Below are 25,535 nucleotides of genomic sequence, written 5' to 3'. Positions count from 1 at the left end.
TCAGTTTGGTTGCGTGTGTGCGTGTGTTTGTGTAAATGCCCGCAGCTAATCTCTAACTGGCCGCTAGAGATCAACAAGTGCTTCGCCTGGCAGAGATCTGCACTCTACTGAGTGCACTCTTCTAGTTTCTAAATAATTTTAAGCTAACACATAATACCCTCCAGGCTCTGCCTGGCGGAGATAATAACTAGACACAAAAAGGTGAGTTTGAATACTTTATTGCGGCATACATTCTTAATACATATTGATGCTCAATTTTCTGATAATATATATTTTATGCTCAGGTTGATGTACAGTGACATTTTCCAAAAGACCTCTCAAAAAAACTAATCACCCTATTTCCACAATGCATTAAAAATACAAAAAAAAACTTGCAAACAACCTTTGTAAATCTATACACAGTAAGGAAGTTAGACACAGTGCCACTCAAAATCCGTCAAATGTTGTAACAATGTTGACGTCTTTCTCTTGACTTCTTTGCCCGACCTCTTATTAACCACCTTCCTTTTTGTCCCTCTTTCTGGATTTATTCCAACCAAACATATGGAAGACAAATCCAGAAAAGACAAATCCAGAAAAGACTTTAAGTTCTGGGTAAGATCTTGTCTTTGATCTACAATTTATGCTTGATTTGTATAAACTGCAGTCAAGCAAGAAAACAAGTTGAAGGTTTTAGGTATAGTGACATGGTATCCACCATTTTGTTAAATTTCCATCATCTTTTACTTCTAGATCAAACCAGTTAATATTATGCACAATGTTTCGTAGCTAGCTAAACTGATTTAGGTTTATTCGTTAACAATACAGATTACAGCAGTAAGAATCAAATGCTTTTTTGTTCTATTTGAGAATAAAGAGGACTTAGTATATGGATTCTACTGTCATTATCCTGTCATACGCATTGTGTTTGTGTGTGTACTACTTAACACCAATCTTGGCCTCTGAATACTCAAGGATGCTGTCTGCCTTTTGTTGGTCCTGAAAATGGAATACATGGTAGCATGAAAATACAGCAGCAAGGCCAGAGAGGAAGATTCCCTCATTTGCCTCATAGACCACCTCCCCTTCAGTGGCCACCATCCACTGTGGTGGTGATGTCAACATGTTGCCTGTATATATTTGTGTGTGTGTGTGTGCATGTGTGTGTGTCTGTGTGATTTGTGTGGTGTGTATGGTTGAGGGAGAAAAACATTATGATTAATACAATATATGCATCAATTACTGTATTATCCAGTCCTTTCGAAATGTACCCTTGTAAATATTCTTATGCAAGCTATATACTACCTGCTCAGCTGTGCAGATTGGAGTACTGTACTAGCACCGTTCAAGTACTCTGACAATATGGTGTATGATCATTTCTTAACATACAATGGAATTTAATCAAGCAATTTCATCCTGAAATGCTATTTAGCAGCAAAATTTCCTTGTTAAATTCCCGCAGTGGTCTTAGTTGTGTGAAATTCCAACTGTTTGCAAATCCAAGTAGTTATATGTACAAACCTAGTTCCATAAATCTTGGGGTTCCTGTGTGGATGAGTTCCCTGATGTGAGCTGCCATGACAGTATTGTTACCCATATTTTAAAAAACTTGTGTGACCACTGAGACAAAAACACTAGGCACAACCTGTAGCTTAACTAAGTCACCTTGGGAATTACACTCTAGGAAATAGTTCTAAATGCCTAGTTGCATATAAGAGTTTACACTGTAAAAAATGATACACCAATAAAATTATGGCAACAGATTACAAGTAATATTATTCATTAAATATAACTATGTTTGGTATTGAGTTAATATCAATTAAATGAGACCTTTTAAAGTTACCCATTCAATATGAGTAAATAGAAAACACAAATGAATTAATTAAAACTTAAACAAAAATATTGAGTTGAAATGAAAGAGAAACTACCAAGTTTATAAATAGTACTAATAAAAAATCATTTAATTATACACATGAAACATAATTGAGTAATAATCATCTATATTAAATCAGTGCATTCATTTGAATTCATTCAATACAGTTAATTAAATCTAAATATTTCTAACTTAAGAACAACATAAACTCAAGAATTAATGATGAACAACTCTTCACTTTATTTTTATTATGGCGGGCGGCATGGCAGACATACGACAGAACCAAACTAGCTTTAAAACCATTTATTGGTGCTTATCAACAAGGCACTATAAGAGAGAGACTTAGTTTACAGTGGGGAACGTCACAGAAGCCATGAAACACAACGCGCGTCTCACTCGCGCGTATAACAATAAAAGAACGGATTTCATGGAAGCATAATATAAAAAGAACACTAAACGACACCTACACATAATGAAACACAAAAATAACAACAGTTTAATAATGAAAACAACAATAAACAGTCTCTTTTAGAGCAATTGCAAGGCATGCTGGGAAACCAAACCAGGAAGTACATGCAACGTCGCTCTGACGCTACATTATTATACAAAAAAGCACCCCGTGTTGTCTTATCCCAAAACATAAGGAGAAAATACAGTTTACAGCAAAAAATGACCATAATTCTACAAAATGGCCTCCACCTGTATACTGTAATCACATAAAATTACAAAAATAGTCATACATGTTACTTGCAAATGTTGAGAATCTTGAGTGCTTTAATGAAAAATGGAGAAAATGTAAACAAAGGCCAAAGACATTACAAGGGTGGCAATATTGTTTTGGCTCAAAATAGTTTGAATGAAGAAGGTACAATTAGGCTACAATTAGACTGTCGCTTGCAGAAGCTCCCTCCTTCAAGATCACAATTGCCATTGTGAGCTGTTCAAGTTCCTCCAAACCCTCAGTATCCTGCAACACAAAACTGTAATTAGTTTTTACAAGTTCAAATGAAAATGACAAGACATTAAGTAATAAAATGTTTGTTGGTCTCATATCATGTAACATGACTAATTTACGGTACATTTCCCAGGTAGAAATTACCTTAGTTAACCAGTATTTGTGAGGAGGTGAAACGGGGAAGAACCATCAAGATAGATGCAGTCACCGTGCCAGCATGTCTGCAAATGACCTGCAACGCAAATGCGTGGACTGAAATACATCCAAAAACGCGCACACAGGAAGTGCTTGTAAATTGAAAACTACTCAGTTACATTACAGTGGATTCACTCAATATTCTCTCTATTTGGAATTACACAAACAGAATGCATTAGTTTTAATCAATAAGAATAAAATGATTTTATTCTGACAATATTTAGTTTATATCAACACACATCATTGCAACAAAATGAAGTACACAGTTCAGTTGAATATGTTTTACACAATACATTTTTGTAAAATCTACATGACCACAGAATCATTTTTTACAGTGTACATCACACAGGTACAATAAAGCTGAACTGAGGAAGGAGACAGAGACGTGGCTTCAAATTTTAAAAAAAGGTTCACTGATTTTATAAACATACAACATTAAAGAGGAAGATCAAAAGGATCTCTCAAAAACAGTTATTAAAAGAGCATAAATATTTATTACACTTGCAATTTCAGTCAATGTCAATATAAAATGCAAAAAAATAAAAAATAAAATAGTTGGCCTAAAATAGAATAGGCCGACAAACTATCACTCAGAATCATTCAGGGGGACATTGCAATTCTCAATGGAGAGAGCAGAATGGAGCAACTGCGGGGAGACTACTCAGGGTAGTATGAGTAGAGGACACCGGCTCCCTATGCATGCGTGACGCTGCAATTGTCCACTCGCCAATCACAAATGAGGTGCATTAAGAAAATCCTCTGCATACAAGTGAGAAAGGAAAAGAAGACACTGAGCTTCAGCCCTATAGTCAGCTACACCTAGTAATCACACAGAAGACAATTGCACCACCAGTGGGTTTGTTTTTGCAGTCCCAGTACCAAACATTACATTACATGCATTTTACAGACGCTCTTATCAAGAGCGACTTACATAAATTTTACACAGCAAAAAAACAAAAACATGCATTCAACAAAACAGAAGAAGAAAAAAATAAATAATCCAAAAAGCAAAAACAAAACACACAAGCAACAATGAAAGCAATGAAAATCCAGTTGCAAAATAACCAAGGTTAAAGGGACAAGTAAAACAAATACTCAAAAGAAGCAGAATAAATTAAAAAAAGAAATGTTTGCAAGGAACCAAATAAGGGGCAAAACAGCAGCCGATTGTCCTGAAATGTGAACAACAATTATTAGCGGCGTGTTCCGATTACTGTTGAAACATTGGTATTCGTATTAAAATGACTGGACTGACAAAAAGGATGTTACCCTGAGCGCATACTGCATCACATCAACTGTGCATAAAGGTTTTCTCCACAAATAGATATGGGCAGTTGCTTTTGATTTCTGAGATGGAAAGAGCCAGTGTGCTATTGATCATCCTCCATTGAAGGATGTAGTTGTCCTGAAGTTGTTTTGAGACTTCCCCGCACTGTGCTCCCATTACCCCCTCTCACTGGTAGATGCAAAACATAGCTTGTCTCATATTATCTTGACTCTCTTCTGTCTAACCATATGGGAAGCTGGTTGCCACTGGATTCAGCCATAGCGATCATGGGGCCCTCTTTTTTGGTTGTCCAGGTTCTAATTATTTCGTTAATCTGTGTCTGGCCTTGGAGTTGTTTTTGTTTAAATTCTCTATTCTGTTCTTCATTTGGATTAAAGTAGACTCAGACTCAATAATGAAATGTACAACGGAATCAGCTTGAATGAGTACTGACTTGATCTTCCCAAATATCAGACCCTCCTCACATCTTCCAACAATAATGCAAAGGATGCACACACAAATAGCCTACCAAGTGTGTCACCTTGGTAGGCTATCACATTGCAGCAGACTTGATCATCAATGTACTAAATGCATCTACTTGTGTTTCTGGTTCTTTTATTTCACTTTCATCTTTGCAAAACTATATAAAATATTGCAATCTGTTTGAAATTAATTGAGAGTGTAACTTTTGTTAATGGTAATATTTGGCCAGATAGGCTAGGAGTCTACACAAGTAGCCTGCCTGGGCTACCACACAAACAAAGGTGGAGTAGCTGACAATGATTGTTTCAGTACATTGTCTGTGGAAAATGAGGTGTTGAAGACTTAATATGGGCAGCACGGTGGTGCAGTGGGCATTCAGAATTTACAGCAAGAAGGTCCTGGGTTCAAATCTGGCCTGGGCCTTACTGTGTGGAGTTTGCATGTTCTCCCCATGTCCGCGTGGGTTGCCTCCAGGTACTCCGGTTTCCTCCCACAGTCCAAAGACATGCAGGTAGGTATGAGCGTTTGAGTGAATGGTGAGTGAATGGTGCGTGTGCCTTGCGATAGATTGGCGGCCTGTCCAGGGTGTATTCCTGCCTCTCGCCCCAAGGTATACTGGGATAGGCTCCAGCACCCCCCACATCCCTGCCCAGGATAAGTGGGTGTAGATAAATGATGGATGGATACCTTAATTCTCAAAGCCTATCGTTAACCAAGTAGGCTACTTTTAATTTTGGCCAGAACAGAAAAGGCACCAGCACCACAAGCTCTTCCATAGTCTAACGGTTAAGTGAGTTCCATGAGTGCACAGAGTGCCATGTGCACCTCAACTGTGATGTTGCTGAGAAACCTGTCTATATGTTGCGCCCTTTACAGTGACTTTGTGGGCAACAACTGTGTTTCCTGCCTCAAAATTAAGATGGGCTTTGGCTTCCATGATCGTAAAATTATAGTCATCCACAAAGAAGTGTGTGCCCCTCTCTGCTACAATACATTGTGGGAAGAACTTACCAACATTCATGGAAGCTTGATGGAGTTGGTGTCTTTCAGCTAATGGTGAACATAAGTTCTTAAAGTTCTTAAGCTTTCTTGTGCACTAATATCAGTGTCCACTAGCACAAAGAAGTGGATCAAGTGGATAATTAGCTTAGGATAATATAATGATATTATAGTAGAAGTGGTTCATCTGGAAATGCAACCTGGCGACAATATATATATATATATATATATATATATATATATTCATTAATGACCACCAGTGGAAATAGCAGATGCACAAATGATCTCTACAATTTCTGAGTCGTACGATGAGTTGCCACAGCTTGTCATCACATGAGTGTTCAGTTTCGTCACCCACGAAGAGTAGAATTAATCTCAACAAAGTCAAATTTTGTACTGCATGTCCACTCAGTTTTTTGCTTCCAGGATTGACCTCACTAGGGTTCTGGCTAGCATCATCACTGATATATTTGAAGTGATTTATACTTGTGTCCAATTCCATATGAGTGAGCAGCTTGTCTGTAGTCGCTAAGTGCCATATTTACTAAGCAGGCTGAAATTATGGCCAGGTACGCAAAATCCTGTGTTTTCAATTTAGCAGGGTATTTACTAAGACTGGTTATGTAAAAGAGCACAGCCTCAGTGAGTTTAAGTGCATTTAAATGCACTGCCGGTATTTGAGATTTAACCGTCTTGTGAATGGTTGGAAAGCAACGTTGTTGTACCACTCTAACTCTGGTGAAGTCGGTTTTTGAACAGATGTCAGGATCCATAAATGCAATGGACAGGCACTGTCACCTTTTAATGCGAACACATCTCATTAGCAAAAACTTCAGAACACAGTTGTGGCAAACACGCCTGCCACAGGCCACCGAAGTCTTCTGGCCCTCCAGCACAAGACCAGGAGATGATGTTAAACAGTCCACATTTATTCCACGTAGGTGTTGGCAATGATGGTATAGCCAATGAGCAGATGTTTAACCCATGTCTTTGACGGAAGCCCCCTGGTGTGGTGTGGATGGCAGATTTACCTTGCCAGTGGATACTCATCGCACAGTGCAGCCATCCTGTTCTGGTCCAATTAGCCTTGGCCAATTATCTAATTCTTCACCAATTATCCAATTGGCCAGGTCTAATTAGCTTGACCCAGGGCAGGTGTGGCTGCTTAAACCAGCCATCCCCACACCACATACCCCCACGCCAAACTGAGGCCAGGGAGAATCACTGGCCGAAGCCTACCCCCCCCCCACCCCCGCACTCCCAACAAAGCAACAGACAAATAAAAATAAAAACTCTAAACACGCTAAAAAAAAAAAGAGTCAGGGTGGGTGGCCCCGGAACAGTCCAGTACATGCTGTGCCCCTCCTTTTGACGACAAGGCAGCCCTTCTTCCTCCTCCCTCCCGGAGCACGGGAAGTCCTGGGCCGCTCCGCTGGCTGGTGGGGGCATCACCGGCCCGGGCTGTTCCAGGGGCCGTGGCGGGGTGGCTGGGCCGGTGGGCTGGTGGACTGGCCGTGTGGTGCTGGGGACCAGGAACCCTCGTGGCTGTGGTGGCCGCCAGTCGGCTCTGCTGGCAGGCGGCTGCAGGCTTATCCCTTCATGGGCTCCGGGCAAACCTACCAGGCCAAAACAAAGAACTAAAAACAACCAAAACGGACGAGAAAGGAAGCAAAACGGCGCGGCCACCGCTCGTGCGCCGCCCGTGGCTGACCCGCCTTCCCGGCCAAGTCCAGCTCACGGCGCGACCACCTCTCGTGCACCGCCCGTCGCTGACCTGCCTTCTCGGCCAGGTGCAGCTCCTCAGCATCCCAGCTGAGGATTGCCTCCTTCCCCTCCCTGGTCATCTTCAGCTCCCCATTTTTGGCCCGGAGGATCCACCCGAAGCCCTGTCGGGAACACCTCAGCCGCCCCTCCTCCAGTGTGCTTCCTGGCTGGCCCTCCTGTGCCTCTTTGCTGTGCCGGAGGAGCCCCACGTTGGGCGCCACTGTGGCAAACATGCCTGCCACAGGCCACTGAAGTGGCTTTCTTTGGGGCCCTCCAGCACAGAGACACAGGGAGATGATGTTAAAACAGTCCACATTTATTCCACGAGGGTTTGGCAAGATGGTATAGCCAAATGAGCAGATGTTAACCCTGTCATGACGGAAGCCCCCTGGTGTGGGTGGGGATGGCAGATTTAACCTGTGCGCAGTGATTACCTCACTACGCACAGGTGCAGCCACTCCTGTTCCTGGGTCCAATTAGCCTGGCCAATTATCTAATTCTTCACCAATTATCCAATTGGCCAGCTCTAATTAGCTTGACCCAGGGCAGGTGTGGCTGCTTAAACCAGCCATCCCCACACCACAACAGTGTTAATATTTCAGTTGTTTAATTCCGTACCAAATAGCCATCTTCAGAGTCACCTACCTCGTCTAACAGGCAACTGTTCCTAATAATGAAGGAGTCATGTGTGCACTTTGGGAATTTGTGATGATGTTCCAGTAGTCACACACAGTAGTCACTGGACATTGATAGAATGTGTGTGCTTTCTGTTTCTGAACACATGCTCATTTGCTGATGGGGTTATCAGCTGAACATGTGTGTAGTCATTTGTACCTAGCACACTTGGGAAATCAGCAGTGATATAAAATCCCTGTTTGGTTTTCAAAAGGGCCTCTGGATTGTTCGGAAATATGATCTAATGGGACATTCGATGCAGCATGGCTTTCAGCACCAGCGACAGTGCATTTAAGACACATGGTCTGTGAAATTTCAGCTAATGTTGTGCCTGTGTGTTAAAATGACCCAGAAGTCAGGAATGGAGTTTTGTTACTGCTGGGATGGCATGGACTGATTTTGTTGTTGGCTTAAAATTATGGCATGATGTGGGAGCCTGCAGGTTATTCTCCACATTCTCCAAGAAAGATGTTAACACTTGCTTTTCTCAGATAAATAACAGATGAAGTTACCTTGGCAGCAATGGCCACCAGCTATGATAAATCAGCTTTAGCAGGTCCTATGTATACATTTCCATTTTCCCCTCCTATATTTTTGTGGACTAACATGCGAACACTCAAAAAATACATATGTATTAACAAACACGGAAATTTTAGGGATGCCACTTTTCACTCATTTCACCAGCACAAACCTCCAGGGTGACACCTTAGTAAATATGGACAAAGGCTATTTCTCTCTTTAGCATCAATTAGTAAATCCTTAGTAAATATGGCCCTAAGTGGTTGATGTACAATGCTAGGTCATTGGACATAATACCTTCAAACAAATCATGCCCCAGGTATGGTGGCAATCCCCGAAAGACAAACATGAAAGAATGCAAGGTCATTGAACAAGGAATTTAATTAGATACCCACAGCAACATCTAAACCACTTGCACGTAAATTCTGAACACGGCCCTTGTAAGATATAGGCTAACTGTCCTTGGCAACTTCATTGTATAGGGTGCTGAAACAAAGGTCAACCTGTATATTTCACAGAACGTGCAAAAGTGGGTGCTCCTACTAAAATTTTAAACAAATCCACCAATGCTGTGTGACTAAGGTTTTCACCAGCAATTGCCTATAGGTTCCTCAGCACACCTGCCCATTCTCCTCCAGATAATTCAAAGTTTTTAACCAGTGATGCCAGAACCCCTGACCAATGAACTTTTGACCAAAGAAATCTCATTCTCTGCAAAGTAGCACTAGCTGCATTTGATCTATGCCTGATCTGTCATTAGGCTGAAATTTTTACGGTACAAAAATCTTATGTTTTTTCTTCCCTGAGCCCAAAGGATTTACAGCTTGAAATGAATCCTGATAAAGTATCAAGCCTAATGATAAGGGATTGTTTTGAAAACAGGTTTTCTGCAATAACTTTCCCATCCCAAACATCACAAAACACATCTATTGTTTGTCTTTAAGAATGTGTATCCTTGTATTGATCCCTTGCTGATTCAATGTAAGTGAATGTAGTGTTTGTTTTATGGGAATGTATTGTGCATAGCATTCCTTTCCTCAATAATTCTCTGCACTGGTTCAACATGATGAAAATTATTGAAAAAAGGCTTTTCATCTGTGTTCTGTTCTCAATTCATCTTTATATACATTATACAATACATTAACTGGCCAACTTGAATCTGTTACTAGAAACTTGTTTGACTTGGTACTCAGAGGTTCCTTAAGTCTTGGAATCTGTTACTAGAAACTCAATTTTCAAACTTGCTGCTCAACTCAGTACTTAGGGTTTCCTTAAGACATGGAATCTGTTTCTCAGAAACTCAGTCTTGAGGCTTGCATCCAGCACTAGGTGAGGAGCTGGGGCCAAGACCCAAGAACACATATGCCAGTGCCTGGGACATCGCACCTAAGACTGTGTGCACCAGCTATAGTAGGTTGTTTTAAGCTGGGCTCTAAATATTTGTGATTCTGAAAAACAGAAAGAAAGATGTAGTTAAGGTAAAAATATGATCGTTTCTTAATAGAAATAATCACCGGTTAATTCTGTGAGAGGAAATATGGACAAATTCAATGCTGATAGCTGAACACAAGACAACAATGCTGGCTAATGCAAATTAACATGAACCTGTATGTATACCAACAAGTACATAACCAAACGATTCTGTATGACAATTACTATGGTACCAGGAGAACTGTTAAGCAGATTCTCCCAAAATTTTGCTTTGAACTTCGCTTATATAGAATCCTGAGCAAGCCCTTGCACACTCTACGGTTCCTTTTGTTTGCCTAAATAAGGTCTGGACAGGAATAGACCTGTAACATGACAAAGAGACAACTCCTACTCCTCCAGGAATAGAGAAACTGCATTGTATAGTCTCCCATAATCTACATTACATTACATTACAGGCATTTGGCAGACGCTCTTATCCAGAATGACGTACAACAAAGTGTATAACCATAACCAGGAACAAGTGTGTCGAACACCCTAGAGAGAAGGACCATTCCAAGTGCAGGGAACAACCGCATAGTTTAACTTAGACCCTGTAGGTTAAACTGATTAACACTAACACAAACAAGAACAGCAACAACGCAGTCTATGCAAAAATACAAGCAGTAGTTAAGACAGTAGTGACAGTAATAAGATGCATTTTTTTTCTTTCACATTCAGTTTCAGATTCATGCACATTTCTCGTGCTGTGGCAGTGTTGATGAATTACAGAGTGGATTATTTCTGTCAGTGTCCAGTCTTGTCCTGCCCTTTTGACCCCTTCACCTACTATTGTCCATAGCCTGGTCTTCCAGCCGTCGTTGGCGGCCTTCCATGTCTGCCTTTAAGCTACCATTTATAACATGTGGCATTTTCATGGCTCTACCACCAGTGGAATTATGAAAGTCCAAAAACACTCAGAAATGCACCTTACATATTGTACCTCAAGTATTCATGCAAAATTAACATAACATTTTGCAGCATTTCTTGCTGAGGGAAAAACACAGCAACAGCCTTCCACTCAAGCTATACAGTATATTAAGTCCAAAGTACCTGCACAATCTAACACACAGACTCAGCCACATCAATGTCTAAGATTACACAGGAGTCATTCAAGCACTAGCCAAGCAGCCAAGCCCAGCCATTATCTCATATAAAACAACTATAATAAAATTATTATTAAAGCATAGCCTACTGGATTATGTTCTCCAGTTCTTATTTTTATTAACATTTTACAACTTATGATATAATAGGAAACTTTGGAAAAATTTGAAACAGAGCAAATCCCAAGATAGTATAAGATTTCCAGCATGTTACTGTCAAAAGAGATTTGCTTTTACCTCCCACAATGCATTACTGTATACGGCATTTTACTGTGATCAATTAAAACAGAAAATTAGCACACAGGTCAACATTTTATTTTATTTTATTATCTACGCACTTATCTTTGAATAGATATATTGGGTAATTAATACCACGAGTATTAAGTAGTTACACCTGGGCTTTCCAAACGGACCTTTTACTTCTCATTCTGGAGTCTTGTGATCCATGGTTTACTACTGTCTCAATATAACCTGTAGGTATATTGTTGCATATTAATCACCACTATGATAAACTGAGGAGTTGGCCAACTGGAGATTATTGAACTCAGACATTCAGTGCTACTGCAGCCAAAGTATGCATTAAAAACAGAAACGCTTTGTTTTAGTTTCATCATAGACGATACGCGACAGCTATGCCAAATACGGAGTTTCGCAGCACCACCATTGTCACTGGTCGTTCATTTAACAAGCACCCCCTCCCTGCAGTCTCATCTGCAACTACACCCCCCACCCATGACAAAGTGGACAATATTGTCTATCTGGGCATTCATAAAAATATTCTTTCACCACTCAAAAATCGTATTTTGTCATAGCAGCAAGATAAATCCGACAATAGCCCTAAGATATGCCAATACAGCAGTGAAAACGCTGCTCACTGAATAACGAAATAAACAAGTTTTAAAAAATGATACCATGTCATTCTACAGTCAACATCTGGGACTAAATATTAAATAAATACACAACCTTACCATTGATTTTAGATATGTTTCTGGACCCCTAGCTATTTTAGACCATGGTACTGACAGAAAGCTTGTAATTCCCACTTGAAAATGATGCAACAGTGAGTTTCTTGAGTTAAAACAGTTGATTTGTAGTGAAATACGTGAATATGTTGTTATTTACAGCAATGCCTAATTTAGACATTTTTGGTAGATTATGAAGTTGTGGTCAAGAAGTTTTTGATCCAGGACATGTATACTTTAACCTGCTGTATATATGCAATCTCTCAGTATTCCATTGCAAACTAAAAAAGTGCAAATTCATTTGATTTTTTGCCTAGACAATTGCATTTGTGGCACTTTATTTCTTCCAAAATTATGAATATAAACTAATCTGCGTTAGTATTGTAAATTGTACAAATGTCTTGCTTCATTTAAGCCATTTTTCAAGTCTCTGTGGTGTTCACCTCTGGAGTTATAAACATTAAATAGGGCAAGGATCGGCAAGATTTGGCATGTGCGCTAAGGGGTTAAGAGAATAACAAATTGTCATGTCATAAAATAAGTAATCACAATTCCTGCTGGACTACTGCTTGCAACAAGGTAAACCCATGTGCATATCTGTCCACGCGAGGAGCAGGATCAGAAGTACAGATTATCATTTTTTTCCCCCAATAAATTCTCTTACTTTGTACTTATAGTGTAGTCTGCCTACATTGAAGTTCACTATTGTCATGTTTTAAAATCTAAAAGAGATTGCAAAAGTTTCTGCAAATATCAGTAACCATTAGGAAAATGTAAATGGGTAAACAAAAATAAAATGCTGTCCAGGGTAAATGTTCGACTTTAAATTCTCCTAATATAATATGATATGACTTCGGAAATGTACACTTGACAGCTGTTTGGGATTGTTGAACTCACCGCAGCCGGTTTTATTAACTGTAACACAGAAGAAATCATGAGGGAATACACTACGCAAAGCTCATATTTTTTCATTGTAAAATTTTCCTTTTCTGTAAATTGGTGCGTCAAGGCTTAATTTAAAAACTATTTTCTAAGACAATTCAATAAGTGAGCCAACAGAACCAAGCCCTTTTATTGTTTAACTTTGCAAGCCCATTTGCCCTACACCAGTGTGTGTGTGTGCGTGTGTGTGTGTGTGTGTGTGTGTGTGTGTGTGTGTGCAAAAAAGCTACTGTAAGCGTCACGTCAGCAAAGGAAGCTGGTTTGGTGTAACCAGCCAAGCCGCGTATGCCAGGACTTCAAGGTGCCAGTGAGAAATGAAGTTTTGGAGTTTCAGGAGGTTCCCTGCAATTGTGAAGCATGATGGTAAAGACAATGCAATAAACAAGGGAAGAGAGGTGGATTTTCGCAGACCCAAACCAGATGGCTGTGGACAGTATTTTTGTGTGCCAGTTAACAGTCATAAACGCACAAATTGCACTTTTCACCTCATTATGTGAAAGGGGCATCTGGTAGAGGTGCATGGTTGATTGAATCCATCCCTTTGCTCCAGCCCTGTCTGTTACATGATTCTCCCTCATAATTCCCTCCAGTGGTACATGTTTTCACTACATTGTTGTCGTCAACAGCTTGTTGCCTCATTTCGACAGTCACTCCTAAGCAGGTGAGATTGCTGACACCGCAGTGAGCTTCACTGTGCAGAAATGTGTGTACTTCCTTTTCAAGGGACTTGTTTCTGGAAACACAAGGTGGAAATTGGATACCTATTCAGGTCTCTACAGCTACAGGGCTTTTATATGCGTCACCGGGCCACCAAGGTTCATGGTACAAGGTTCATCTACTTGGACTTCCAAAAGGCATTTGATAAGGTACCACATAAGAGACTTGTTAGTAAAATGAAGACAGTAGGAATTATAGGACGTATTTCATAGTGGATTCGTAACTGACTACAGGGTAGAACACAAAGAGTAATAGTAGGAGGGATATTATCTGAGCAGAGCTGTTAGAAGTGGAGTCCCACAAGGATCGGTGCTGGGACCACTGCTCTTCCTAATTTATATTAATGACCTCGACAGGGACATAGAAAGTACATTAGTGAAATTTGCAGATGATACAGTTTGGAAGCTACTAAAATAATCCAAGAAGATTTAAATAAAATCCAGAAGTACGCGGAAACCTGGCAAATGAAATCTCATATTGCCAAATGTAAAGTTCTGCATGTGGGAAATGAAAGCATTAGGCAGGATTACTTTATGAGAGGAACAAAATTGGAATGTGCTCAGTTTGAAAAAGGCTTAGGAGTAATGGTTGATCAAGGCCTTTCACGTTCTAGGCACTGTGCTGTAGCAGTAAAAAAAATCCAACAAGATTCTAGGATATATAGCCAAAATTATTGAGTATAAATCCAAGGAAGATATACTTTTCTTTTAGAATACATTTGCTAGACCACACTTGGAGTATTGTGTGCAGTTCTGGGGACTGTACTACAAGAAAGGTATAGAGGCTCTGGAAAAAGTTCAAAGAAGAGCAACAAAATTGATTCCTGGAATGAAAGAAAAAAGCTATGATGACAGACTTAAGATGCTTAACCTCTTCAAGCTTAGTAAAAGGAGACTCACAGGTGATTTGATTGAGGCTTTTACATTCATAAAGGGGTTCAACAAAGAGAACTACAAGGGATTCTTCAGGTTGAATTCTGTGACTAGAACAAGGGGACATAAATGGAAATTAACAAAAGGTGGATTCCATACAGACATTAGGAAGATTTTTTTCACACAGAGAATAGTCAATGTGTGGAATAGCCTGCCAGGTCATGTAGTAGAGGCAGAAACTCTGTGGATTTTCGAGACTAGGCTTGATACACTGTTAGATACTATCTAGTCTGTAGGTAATCAGGGCACTAGCTAGGAAAATGGTGAGCATTGTTGGGCTGAATGGCCTATTCTCATAATTATGTTATTTTCTGTTATGTTATGTTATGCGATGATACCGACTGCCACCACAATATGGTATAGAGATGTTTGTGTCAGAGGTGCAGTTTACGGCCATTCTTCTCTGCAAGAGGTGGATCTATATGGTGATAAAATATTAATAAAACATGGTCATTTATAACTATGCTGGTTAAATAGAAGACTGTTGTGGCACTTTTTGTTAGTGAATCTACAAATACGAACACTCATTAAGAAACTGCATTAAAAATCTGCATAGAGAATTGAGAGAATCATGATTTAAGGAAAAGTACCATATGGTTGTGGCTGAGACATGGACAGGTGCTCCTATTCATAAAATAGTTACAGATAAAATAGTGTTTCAGTGCTTTATTTTATGACATTTATGATGCCATTTAAATTGTGCTTTGCCACACGTATTGCTTCAAAATGTGTCCCAGGTCAAAAAAAGTGAGCTCATTTCATTTGGGCCATTAGACAGTGGTCCTGAATCTCCCTGTGTATCTTGTTGTTTAACAGCAGCTCTGAATTAACCTGCACTAGTCATGTCAGTCATGCCGGTTTGAGGGAGTGAAGGTTCAGTTCCTGATTCCCATCAATTGATGTGCAATGATTGTTATATAATAGTCACTGTTTAATGTTCTGAAATTTAGGATGAAAAAAGGTAAGCTGAACTGGAGTCAGTCCTATCAAGTGGCTATTTAAACAAATTTGAAGCAATGATTTTTGTGTAATACAAAATAATTACTATGAGTTTACTAAGCATGTTAAATTAGCCTTTTCCTATAGATTGCACTTTACTATGCAGCTGGACATCCAGCCTACAGCAATGCAGCAGCAGAGCCAATTAATTTATATGCACCCTCGACGCTTGGTAGAACCAAACACCACCATTGTTTTTATGTCAGGGACCAGTCTACAAGTCTGAAGATGCATTGGTATTCCTTTCAGTTAGCTCCTCCCTGAAGACAAGTGGTTGTTGCGATTTCTGGCCTGCTTTGTTTCACATTTTTTAATTCATTTATTTGCATTTGTTAAGCCTGCATGAATGTTATGCATGCTAGAGAAACGACAGGTTCATTTGCTTTTTTGTTTTGGAGTTGGTGGAGTTTAGGAAATCATGGGAAGGTGATTAAAATGAGAATAAAACTGGAGTGACCCTGAATATTTATGCTTCCCAAATAAGTGGGACAGATTTGTTATGGCTATTTCTTTTTGCCTTGGCCTCCGTTGTTCCTTAAGTTGTTTGTAATTACAGTCAGGCAGCCCTTTATTGTGTTATTGGAATGATTACATTTCAACAGGCAGAAGTAAGACCTGGGTGAAATAAACGCCTCACTTTTTGTTCTCCATTTTCCAGATGTTTTTGTGCCTTGATAAAAGTATTCTGCAGTGGCAACAGCAACTTTAGGTGCAGTCAAGTGATTTCCTCTCTTCTGGGGCTTGCCAGTCAGCTCTCTTTCAATTAACTTCCACTACAGTAGTCTAGGAACTGAGCTCTGAGAAATAAGGAAGGCTTTAATGTATGTTGGAGAAGGATACATTAATTGGATTTTTCTCAGTCCTTACTTCTGGTTTCTTGAGCTTACTGTAATTGCAGCAGCTCAAGAAACCAGAATATGTGGTTTTCAGGTCAAACCGACAAGGAGACAGACTGTGATTGAACAGTCCCAGGGACAAAGAGAGGGGTCAGGATTTGCTACCATTGTACTGGTAACATTATTTAAAAAAATAATAAAAAAACACTGAGTTGCATTGCTGGTTGTATGTGGTTTGCCCACATTAGTGTGAAGATACTGTAGAGCTTAAAACTACCGCTGAACATTGGCACTTCAGGGACTCTTCTAGCTTCTCAGCCAGACTCTTAACTTCCTGACACCTCATAAACAGAGCTAGCACAAGCTCATCTCCTCCTCTGCTTGGTTCCCCTTACCCTGTTACTGAACAAGCCCCTTTCTCTGTGTAGTGGTCTGGTGTGTGTCATCAGAATGGGCAGGCCCTCTGTAAAGGAGGCAGTGAGCCGGAACAGACAGACATGTTCTGGCAGACTCTTCAGACCTCTGTCTCCCTCATTATTGACTGTATGAGTCCCAGATGACTTGGTATTCAGCAGAGTTGAGGAGGAGGGCTAGGGTAAGAAATGGGGAGAGAGTTGAAAATCAGTGGGATGTGTAAGGGTGATATATTGTAATGTGAGTATGTGGTGTACAAGTGCTAGAGCTCATTTGATTGCTTACTACTGCTGGTGTCACTCAACATACAATTTTTGTAATTCTGTTGATGAAACTGACAGCATATGCAGTGTATTAATAGTAAGCATGAATTGGTATGTGCTTGGTTATTCACTACCACAAAGAGTGGAGGAACCACCAGTAAATTCTATTTCTGTTTCTGACACACTGGGATATCAAACAAAATTTCAACCACAGATGGGGATTCTTAAAATTACTTGGTGTGAAGCAGCTCCTGATTCACATCTATAGGAGCTACTTTCACAAGTGGAATTTAATTTTAATCATTATCACTGCATTCTTAGACACAGGTTTTATACCGATTGTTTTGGAAACTGTACTTTTGTAAATTAGTTTTTTGTCAGACAAGATGTACACGCAAAATAGTGGTACATGCATCTGGGAGCAAATTACAGCAACTATTTGCTCAGCTGGTGATGTACCTGTTTATAAACATATGGTTGCTGCATTATATATCTTTGGCCCAAAAGCCTTGTTTGTAAATTATTAGACACATTTTTTTTTTTTTTTTACAGTTTTTACAGAGGGACCTATTAATCAGAGACAGACATATGTTTGGTCTTACCTCATTCAGATGTAGCAGAGGACATGGAAAGTGGGAGTGAATGTTATCTTGTCATTGGTCTGTGTAAATATGAAGGAAGCTTCCTTTTAATTCAGGCTCTAGAATGCAAATATCTACAGAATTGCTAAACCCATTTCCCATCTGTCTGCTTACAGGGTGAATGCACATTTTTCATGGGTGCATATGCACCTGGGACACCAGTGAATTTTTTCCTCTGGAAGTCTTGAAAGATTTTTTTTTTTAAATCACAGCAGTAGTTTAGCACTGTCTCAGTTGTGGTTTATTTTTTTATGGATCTCATTCAATCACTCTGTAGTTTATAGATAGAGAATAAATAGCTGCCCTAGTCCTCTTTCAAGACACATTAAAAAATAAGTTAAAAAAGTCATTTCTTTACAAATTGGTACACATTATTGAATATTTTTCCAAGCAGAAGGCATCATTTATTACCATGGCAACTGATTGTTACGCACATTTATTATATTTCTTCTCGATTAAAAATAATAATTTTGTATTCATGTGTAATAATGAAAACAAATTATGCAGCCAAGTGGCATGTATTTTTTTCTTTTGGCTTTTTCTGTCACATCTGCAAGATATGTCCAAGTAATGCAAAAATATTCTTTGTTGGTTTAGACCTGAACTGCATTTCACTGAGAGTGTGAGATAAAATTCTTGGTATTACTGATGGAAGCAACCGCAGCAGCAGTTGTAGTGGCCATGGTTTCATCTATGCAGCAGTCATAATTCAGTATTTGTGGTGTTAATGTGTGAAGCTGTACCATGCCATGCCAATTCAGAAAAAGAAAATACAAACAGCCAGGCAGCAAATTACTTTCCCAGTGGGTCCAAGGGCTTGTCTTATTCTGTAAAGTCCTGGCTGAAACTCAAAGGACACAGATTTAAACCCCCTTTGCAAAGCATTACTGCACAAAGGAATGCTTTGTTTCATCTGAACAGACTTGCTATAAAAACTGCACACCACGAGTGTGTGAAAAGCAAATGTAGCCTCATCAGTTCCCATGTGCTATAATCTGGTCTGAGCCCTTGACGAAACTGATTTTGCATTGTCACGATGTTGGTTTAGTGCAGTCTTCCTGTTCACTGGTCTGAATGTGTACGTATTTTTTTATTAGCCTGTGTGTGTATATGTGTGTGTGTGTGTGTGTGCGTGTGTTATGTTGGCTTAATTTAACCGAGCCGCAATGTGTTGTAGATGGGTTGGCATTTTTGAAACATAGCATGAACTGTTCCTGTCAGGAGTCTATCTGTGAGAATCTGCAAGCTTTGAATGATTCTGTTGAGTTTCCCAATTCTGTGTCCATTTTATTATCTCTTGTAGGTGGTTGATATTTTACAGTTGATGGCCAGAGATCGTTGTCATCTGCGGGGTCAGTTACAATTAAAATCTCCCACACTGCCTTGGAAATTCACTTCATTTATTTTTGGCGCTCTCCCTTTTAGAATTGTCCATCTTTTACAAATTAAATCAGTATGATGCTATGAGACAAAGGTAATTACCTGATGCATCTGCCTACCTGAATCTCACATTTGCTGATAATTGCAGATTTTTTTTTTTTAATGAAAGTAATAATAATAATAGCAACAAAAGTAACAATAACAGCAACAACGGTACAAATAATAAGTAATAATGATATTGTTACAAGAAGTGATAAAAGCAGGTTATAGGGAGAGTGCATGAGGACAACAAAACAACAACAAAAAAAAAAAGAAGAAGTGATAGATTAGAGAATGCTGGGAGGGGTCTGAATGTGTGTATGTTTGTTGGGTGTAGGTGTGTGATGCCTGTGTGTGTACAAGTGTATGTCAGATTCTAAATTTGGTAGGGATTGTGGTGTAGGTGTAATGGCGGATATGTGTATGTGAATGACGGTGAGCATGTTTATTGTGGATGGTGGATAGGCAAAAAGGGGTGATGAGTGAAGTCAGTGCGGGAATTAAGAATACAGGGTATTAATGAATGGATTCCAGATTATGTCACAGTCAGCGGTTTGTTTTTTAATGGAGGCAGATAATTTTTCCATTGATATGTATTCGATTAGTAGATTTTTCCAAAGTGCAATATTGATTTTTTTCCTTGATTTCCAGTTCATGAGGATAGTTTTCCTGGCGATGATTAGGGCTATGGGGAGTATTCTACAGGATGTGTTGTTTAGGTTGATGTTGGATGTGTCTCCTAGTAAGAAGAGGGGAGGGGATAGTGGGATGTGGCAGCCTAAAAGAAGAGACAGGTTGTCAGTGATGTCCCGCCAGAATTGTTTGATTGGTGTGCAGTCCCATGTGGCATGCATATAGCCGTCTGTGGTGTTTTGTGTGCAGTGTGGACAAATTTCAGAATCTATAAAGCCCATTTTAAACATCCTTTTCCCTGTGTAATGTACTCTATGAATAATCTTGTATTGTATGAGTTGTATGTTTGTGTTGGTGGATATAGAGAAGATGTTATGTTTTGCAGATTTGAGTCCAGAAGTCGGCACTGGGGATGATCTGTAGGTCTTGTTCCCATTTATTTGAAGGGATGGATATTGTTAAATCAGATGTGGAAATTGTCTTGTAGATTTTGGATAGTAGTTTTTTATTAGTAGTGATGTTGATCAGGTCTGATGTTAATGGGGGAAGATCTAAGTTAGATGAGTTAATGTTGATTTTGGTCTGAATATAAGATTTAATCTGGAGAAATTCTAAAAAGTGATTCTGCCCAATGCCGTACTTCTGGACCAAATGAGAGAATGAGACCAGAGTGTTATTATGGAAGATATGTTTGAGGTGCGTGATACCTTTACTAATCCAGAAAGGGAAGTTTAGTGGTTTTCTGTTAACTAAGAAATCAGGATTGTTCCAGATGGGAGTGTGTTTGGTGGGTGAGAATGTGGTGTTAGTTATTTGGTGAAATTTCCACCAGGCTGTCAGAGTTGTAGCTATGGTAGGGCTTTTGAAACAAGGATGGTGTGCAATGGAGCGACTTATGAATGGTAAGTCTGATATATGGATTTCATTACATAATGTTTGTTCTATGTCTGTCCAGGAGTTGTCGGATTGATTTGGATTGGTCCATTTATGAATGTATTGGAGTTGGTGGGAAATGAAGTAATGGAGAAAATTTGGTGCTTCCAGACTTCCCTTAGTTTTGGATTTTAGTAAAGTGGCTAGTTTGATTCTAGGTCTTTTGTTTTTCCAGTAGAATTTTGTGATGATGGAGTCTAGGGATTTGAACCAGGAGGGTGGGGGCTTGATGGGGATCATTGAGAATAGGTAGTTTATCATGGGTAGTATGGTCATTTTGATTGTGGCAATTCTGCCTATGAGGGATATTGGTAGATTCATCCAGCGCTGAAGGTTGTCCTCTACTGTTTTGAAAAGTGGGTTGAAGTTGAGTTTAACTAACTCTGACAGCCTAGGGGAAATGTTGACTCCTAAATATGTGATATTACCAGTGCGCATCGGAAGAGGTGGTGTTTGGACGGCCACATCCCAGCTATTAGGGCTGAGTGGGAGAATGGTGGATTTAGACCAGTTGAATAGTGTAGTCTTAAATTTTAGAGAAAGTGTTTATGAGGCAGATGGTATCAGGTAATGAAGAGGAAGGATTTTGTAGGTACAGTAGAAGGTCATCTGCATAGAGACTGATCTTATGGTGTATACTTTTTGTTTGGATTCCTGTGATGTTTACTTTTTGACGGATAGCTGCTGCAAGTGGTTCAATGAATATGGCAAATAAAGATGGGGAGAGTGGGCATTCTTGCCTAGTGCCCCTGTGCAAAGTAAAGCGTTGTGATATTAGTCCATTGGTGGTGATCGTGGCCATTGGTGATGTGTACAAAATCCTCACCCAGTGGATAAATGATTCACCAAAACCAAATTCTTTTAGTGTAGAAAATAAAAATTCCCAATTTACTTTATCAAATGCTTTTTCTGCGTCCAGTGAGACTAAGGCTGTTGGTCAGTTTGTGTGAGATGTGTAATGGATTAGGTTAAATAGTCTACGTAAGTTGTTAGATGAGTGTCTTCCTTTAATAAAGCCAGTTTGGTCTGAGTGGATGATAAATGAAGTAACTGTGTCGATTCGTGATGCCAGAGCTTTGCTAATGATTTTTGTGTCTGTGTTAATGAGGGAAAGCTTGATGGGGAGGTGGGGTCTTTATCGGGTTTTAGTAAAAGAGAAATTGTAGCAGTGTTCATGTCTATGGGAATTTTGGATTTTTGTTTAATTTCTGCAGTTAGCCTGTTGAAAACGGGAGCTAGAATATTCCAAAAGTGTTTATAGAACTCAGCAGGGAAACCATCAGGTCCTGATGATCTATTTTTAGGCATGAGTTTGAGTGTATTGTGGAATTCTGTTATTGTAAACGGTTTCTTAAGTGTATTTGCTTGGTCTTCAGTAAGTTGTGGTAAATCAGTATTCGTTAGGAAAGTGTCAATGTCTTCTTGGCTTGGTTTATGTGTTGATAAGTATAAGTTGGTGTAAAAATCTTGGAAAGTCTTATTTATTTCCTCAGGTGTCTGCATAGTCTTCCCTGCTGAGTTCACAATCGTTGAGATAGTTGTTTTTTCTTTGTTTCGCTTGATTTAATTGGCCAGGTATTTTCCAGATTTATTACTGTATTCAAAATGTTCGTGTCTGAGTCTTTGTAGGAGGAATTGAGTTCTTCTATTTGTGTGTTCATTAAACTGTAAATTGTATTTCCGTAGGTCATTCTGGGTTTGTGCTGTGGGGTTATTTGCGTTGATGTTCTCTAGTTCTTTAATCTTTCGTTCTAAGTACGTTTCCTGTTCGTTGTCTTTTTTTTCTTGTGAGTGGAATATGATATGATTTTTCCTCTTAATACCGCTTTCCCTGTTTCCCAAAGTAGTGATGGTGCTATTTCCGGTGAATCATTTATTTCAAGGAAGAAAGCCCACTCTCTTTTAATATAATTTAAAGTCGGGGTCATCAAGTAAGGATGTATTAAGTCGCCATCTGTTGGATGGTTTGCAAGAATGATTGATATTCCAGGTGAGTGAGACGGGTGCATGATCACTAATGGCAATGGGGTGTATTAGTAGGCTATATCTGATATTTTGGAAATAATTGAGTTACTGGTTAAAAAGAAGTCAATGCGAGAGTAGGAGTGATGGACCGGTGAAAAGAATGAATATTCTCTATCAGTCGGGTGTTTTAATCGCCAGCCATCGCCAAGACCAAAATCACTCATCAACTCTTTAATTGTTTCTATGGATTGGCAGTTACATGTACTGTTTGAATTGTTAGATCTGTCTAAAGATGGGTTCAAGACTGTGTTGAAATCTCCTCCGATTATTATTGGGGAGTCAGACAGATTGGAGAGAGATGTAAAAAAGGTATGAAAAAAGTCATCTTTATTTGGGCCGTAGATACATGCAATAGTAGTTGGGCTGTTGTGTATTGTGATATTTATTATGATAAATCGTCCTTCAGGATCTGTGATGGTGTTGTGAATAAATTAAATGTTTTTGTGCATTAAAATGGCTACCCCTCATTGCCTGGAGTTGAAATGGGCAGAGAAGATTTGATTAAATTGTGGTGTTCTTAATTTATGACAGTCAGATTCAGATGAGTTTCTTGTAAAAAAAGGCATATATCTGCTTGTAGTTTGTTTATGTGGTTGAGTACCTTAAGTCTTTTTGCCTGTGAACCAATTCCATGGATGTTCCAAGTTACAAATGTAAGTGAATTCACGGTGGCAGGATGTGGGAATCTGTTGTTTGAATGGTTTTTGTGTTTTGTGCATATTTATGTGTGTGTATGGGCATATGCACGTTTGTCTGGGTATGTTTGTGGGTGGATGGGTGGGCAAGTGTTCTTCCATTAGTGTGGAGCATGAGTGGAATGTGTGCGTGCGTGCGTGCGTGTACATGCGCGTGAGAGAAAGGGTAGATATGGGCCCTCCCAGAGATATAGTACATGGGTGTGTTTTGGATGATTTTATGGAGAAGAGAAGAGAGACAAAGAAAACAGAGAGTAAACAAAAAACAAAAAAATGTAAACATAAAATACAAGGACATAAACTATAGAAATTACACATTAACTGTTTTTTTCCCCCTTTTTTTCAAGTGCAAAGGTGCCTGGTGAAACCAAGGTGCATTTTTATAAATACAGATCAGCCTTGTTGAGTGAACAGAGAGGAATTAGGGGGTCAACGGGTGGAAAGAGAGAGTGATTATGCTGGGGGCAGCAGATTAGAATAGCCAGGGGGTTGTTTTTTTGTCACGGAATAGTTTGCCATCAATGTACAACTTGTCGACTGAAATGACTGCTTTTTTTCCTTCTTGCATATTCTGTTTTCTGATTGGGAGTAGTATTTTGCGTCTGTCCATGATTTTTCGGGGGAATTGGTCGTTAAGTCCATAGTCCGTGCCTTTCAGTTGTCTGCCGTGACGTTGTACCAGTTGTTTTTGTTTGAAATGTTCGAATTTTGCTACTATGGGTCGCGGGCGTTTGTTTGCGGGGTTTTTTGCTCCTATGCGGTGTACTCAGTGGAATGTAATGCCGCTTCCTGTGTCCGGGGATATTTTGAGGTGAGTAATCATAAATTCCTGTATTAATTGTTCTGGATTGTCGTTATGCGTTTGCTCTGGGATACCGGAAAAAATAAGGTTGTCTCTCATACTGCGTGATTGTAGATTGAGTATGGTTTCTTTCATGTCCTTGTTTTCTTTAGTAACAGAGGCAAACTGGGTTGTGAGGGAGGTAACGGAGTGTTGGAGGGATTTATTTTCTTTAGCCAGTGTAGTTATTTGTTCTTGGCTGAATTCCAGGCTGTCGCATAGCTGCTGGACTTCCTTATGAAGCACTTCGATAAGCGCAATCCTTGCATCTAGTCCAGAGAGTTTATTGTCAATTGAAAGTTAAATGTCACTGACCTTGGTACAGCATGAATTGCCCGGAGAGCTATGAATGGAGTCGGATGGCCGGCATCTCTTGGACGTTGGTGTGGAGGCGGAATTGTCCTTCTCTCTGGCTTTTTTGGTGTTGCTCATGGTGCAGAGTCGGTTGTAATATTAATCGATGTAGTCCTCAAGTTCTTCCAGATCGAACGGTTGAATTATTCCAAATATTAGGGTAATAAAAAAGGGTATATTTCATGGGAGAAATTAGTTGTTGTTTGCAATCTAGCAGCTTGACATCGCTGTTTGCTTCATCTTGTCTGTGTGTCCCCCTCCCCCCCACCCCCCATCACAGAATATCGTAGATCTCCATTCAATTCTAAAACTCTTACCCATTTCCTTTACCCCAAAGCCAGCTTATAGCGATAATTGAAATGCAAATTATTACTTAAAGCTTGAAAATGAGAGAGGCTGAGACAGAGAGTGAAATGTAAATTGTGATTTAATAGGGACCAGGGGTAGTGGACTATCAACATGGCAGAGAGGGCAGGTCGGTGTAGATTAAACAGCAGTGCATTGGCACATGGGGTTAAGGCAAGGGTCAGTGAGAGTAATAGTTTCAAGCTTCTCTGATGACATGTATTAATGGTTTTTCCAGTTTCTCAGTGATCCAGGGTCAATATACTGCTTCTGGCCTACTTCTCTCATGCATTTATACATTTTTT

General features: G+C 39.6%; 1 protein-coding gene across 3 annotated transcripts in view; it reads left to right on the top strand.

Moving 5' to 3' along the window:
- The window catches only part of tmem132e (transmembrane protein 132E), a 101,956-nt gene that overhangs the window by 9,159 nt on the left and 67,262 nt on the right, over positions 1 to 25,535 (top strand). The window contains exon 1 of one of the 3 annotated variants that reach the window (XM_064352013.1): positions 24,046 to 24,501. The exons of the other annotated variants lie outside the window; for them this stretch is intronic. Within the exon in view, the coding sequence (XP_064208083.1) occupies positions 24,407 to 24,501 (95 nt within the window). The 5' untranslated portion in view covers positions 24,046 to 24,406. Of the gene's footprint in view, positions 1 to 24,045; positions 24,502 to 25,535 lie in introns of those variants that run through there. 3 annotated transcript variants of the gene reach the window in all.

Source organism: Anguilla rostrata, chromosome 9 (assembly GCF_018555375.3).
Source record: "Anguilla rostrata isolate EN2019 chromosome 9, ASM1855537v3, whole genome shotgun sequence".
Lineage (NCBI taxonomy): Eukaryota > Metazoa > Chordata > Actinopteri > Anguilliformes > Anguillidae > Anguilla > Anguilla rostrata.
The sequence above is the reverse complement of the archived record's forward strand: the minus strand, read 5'-3'. Positions and strand labels throughout refer to the sequence as shown.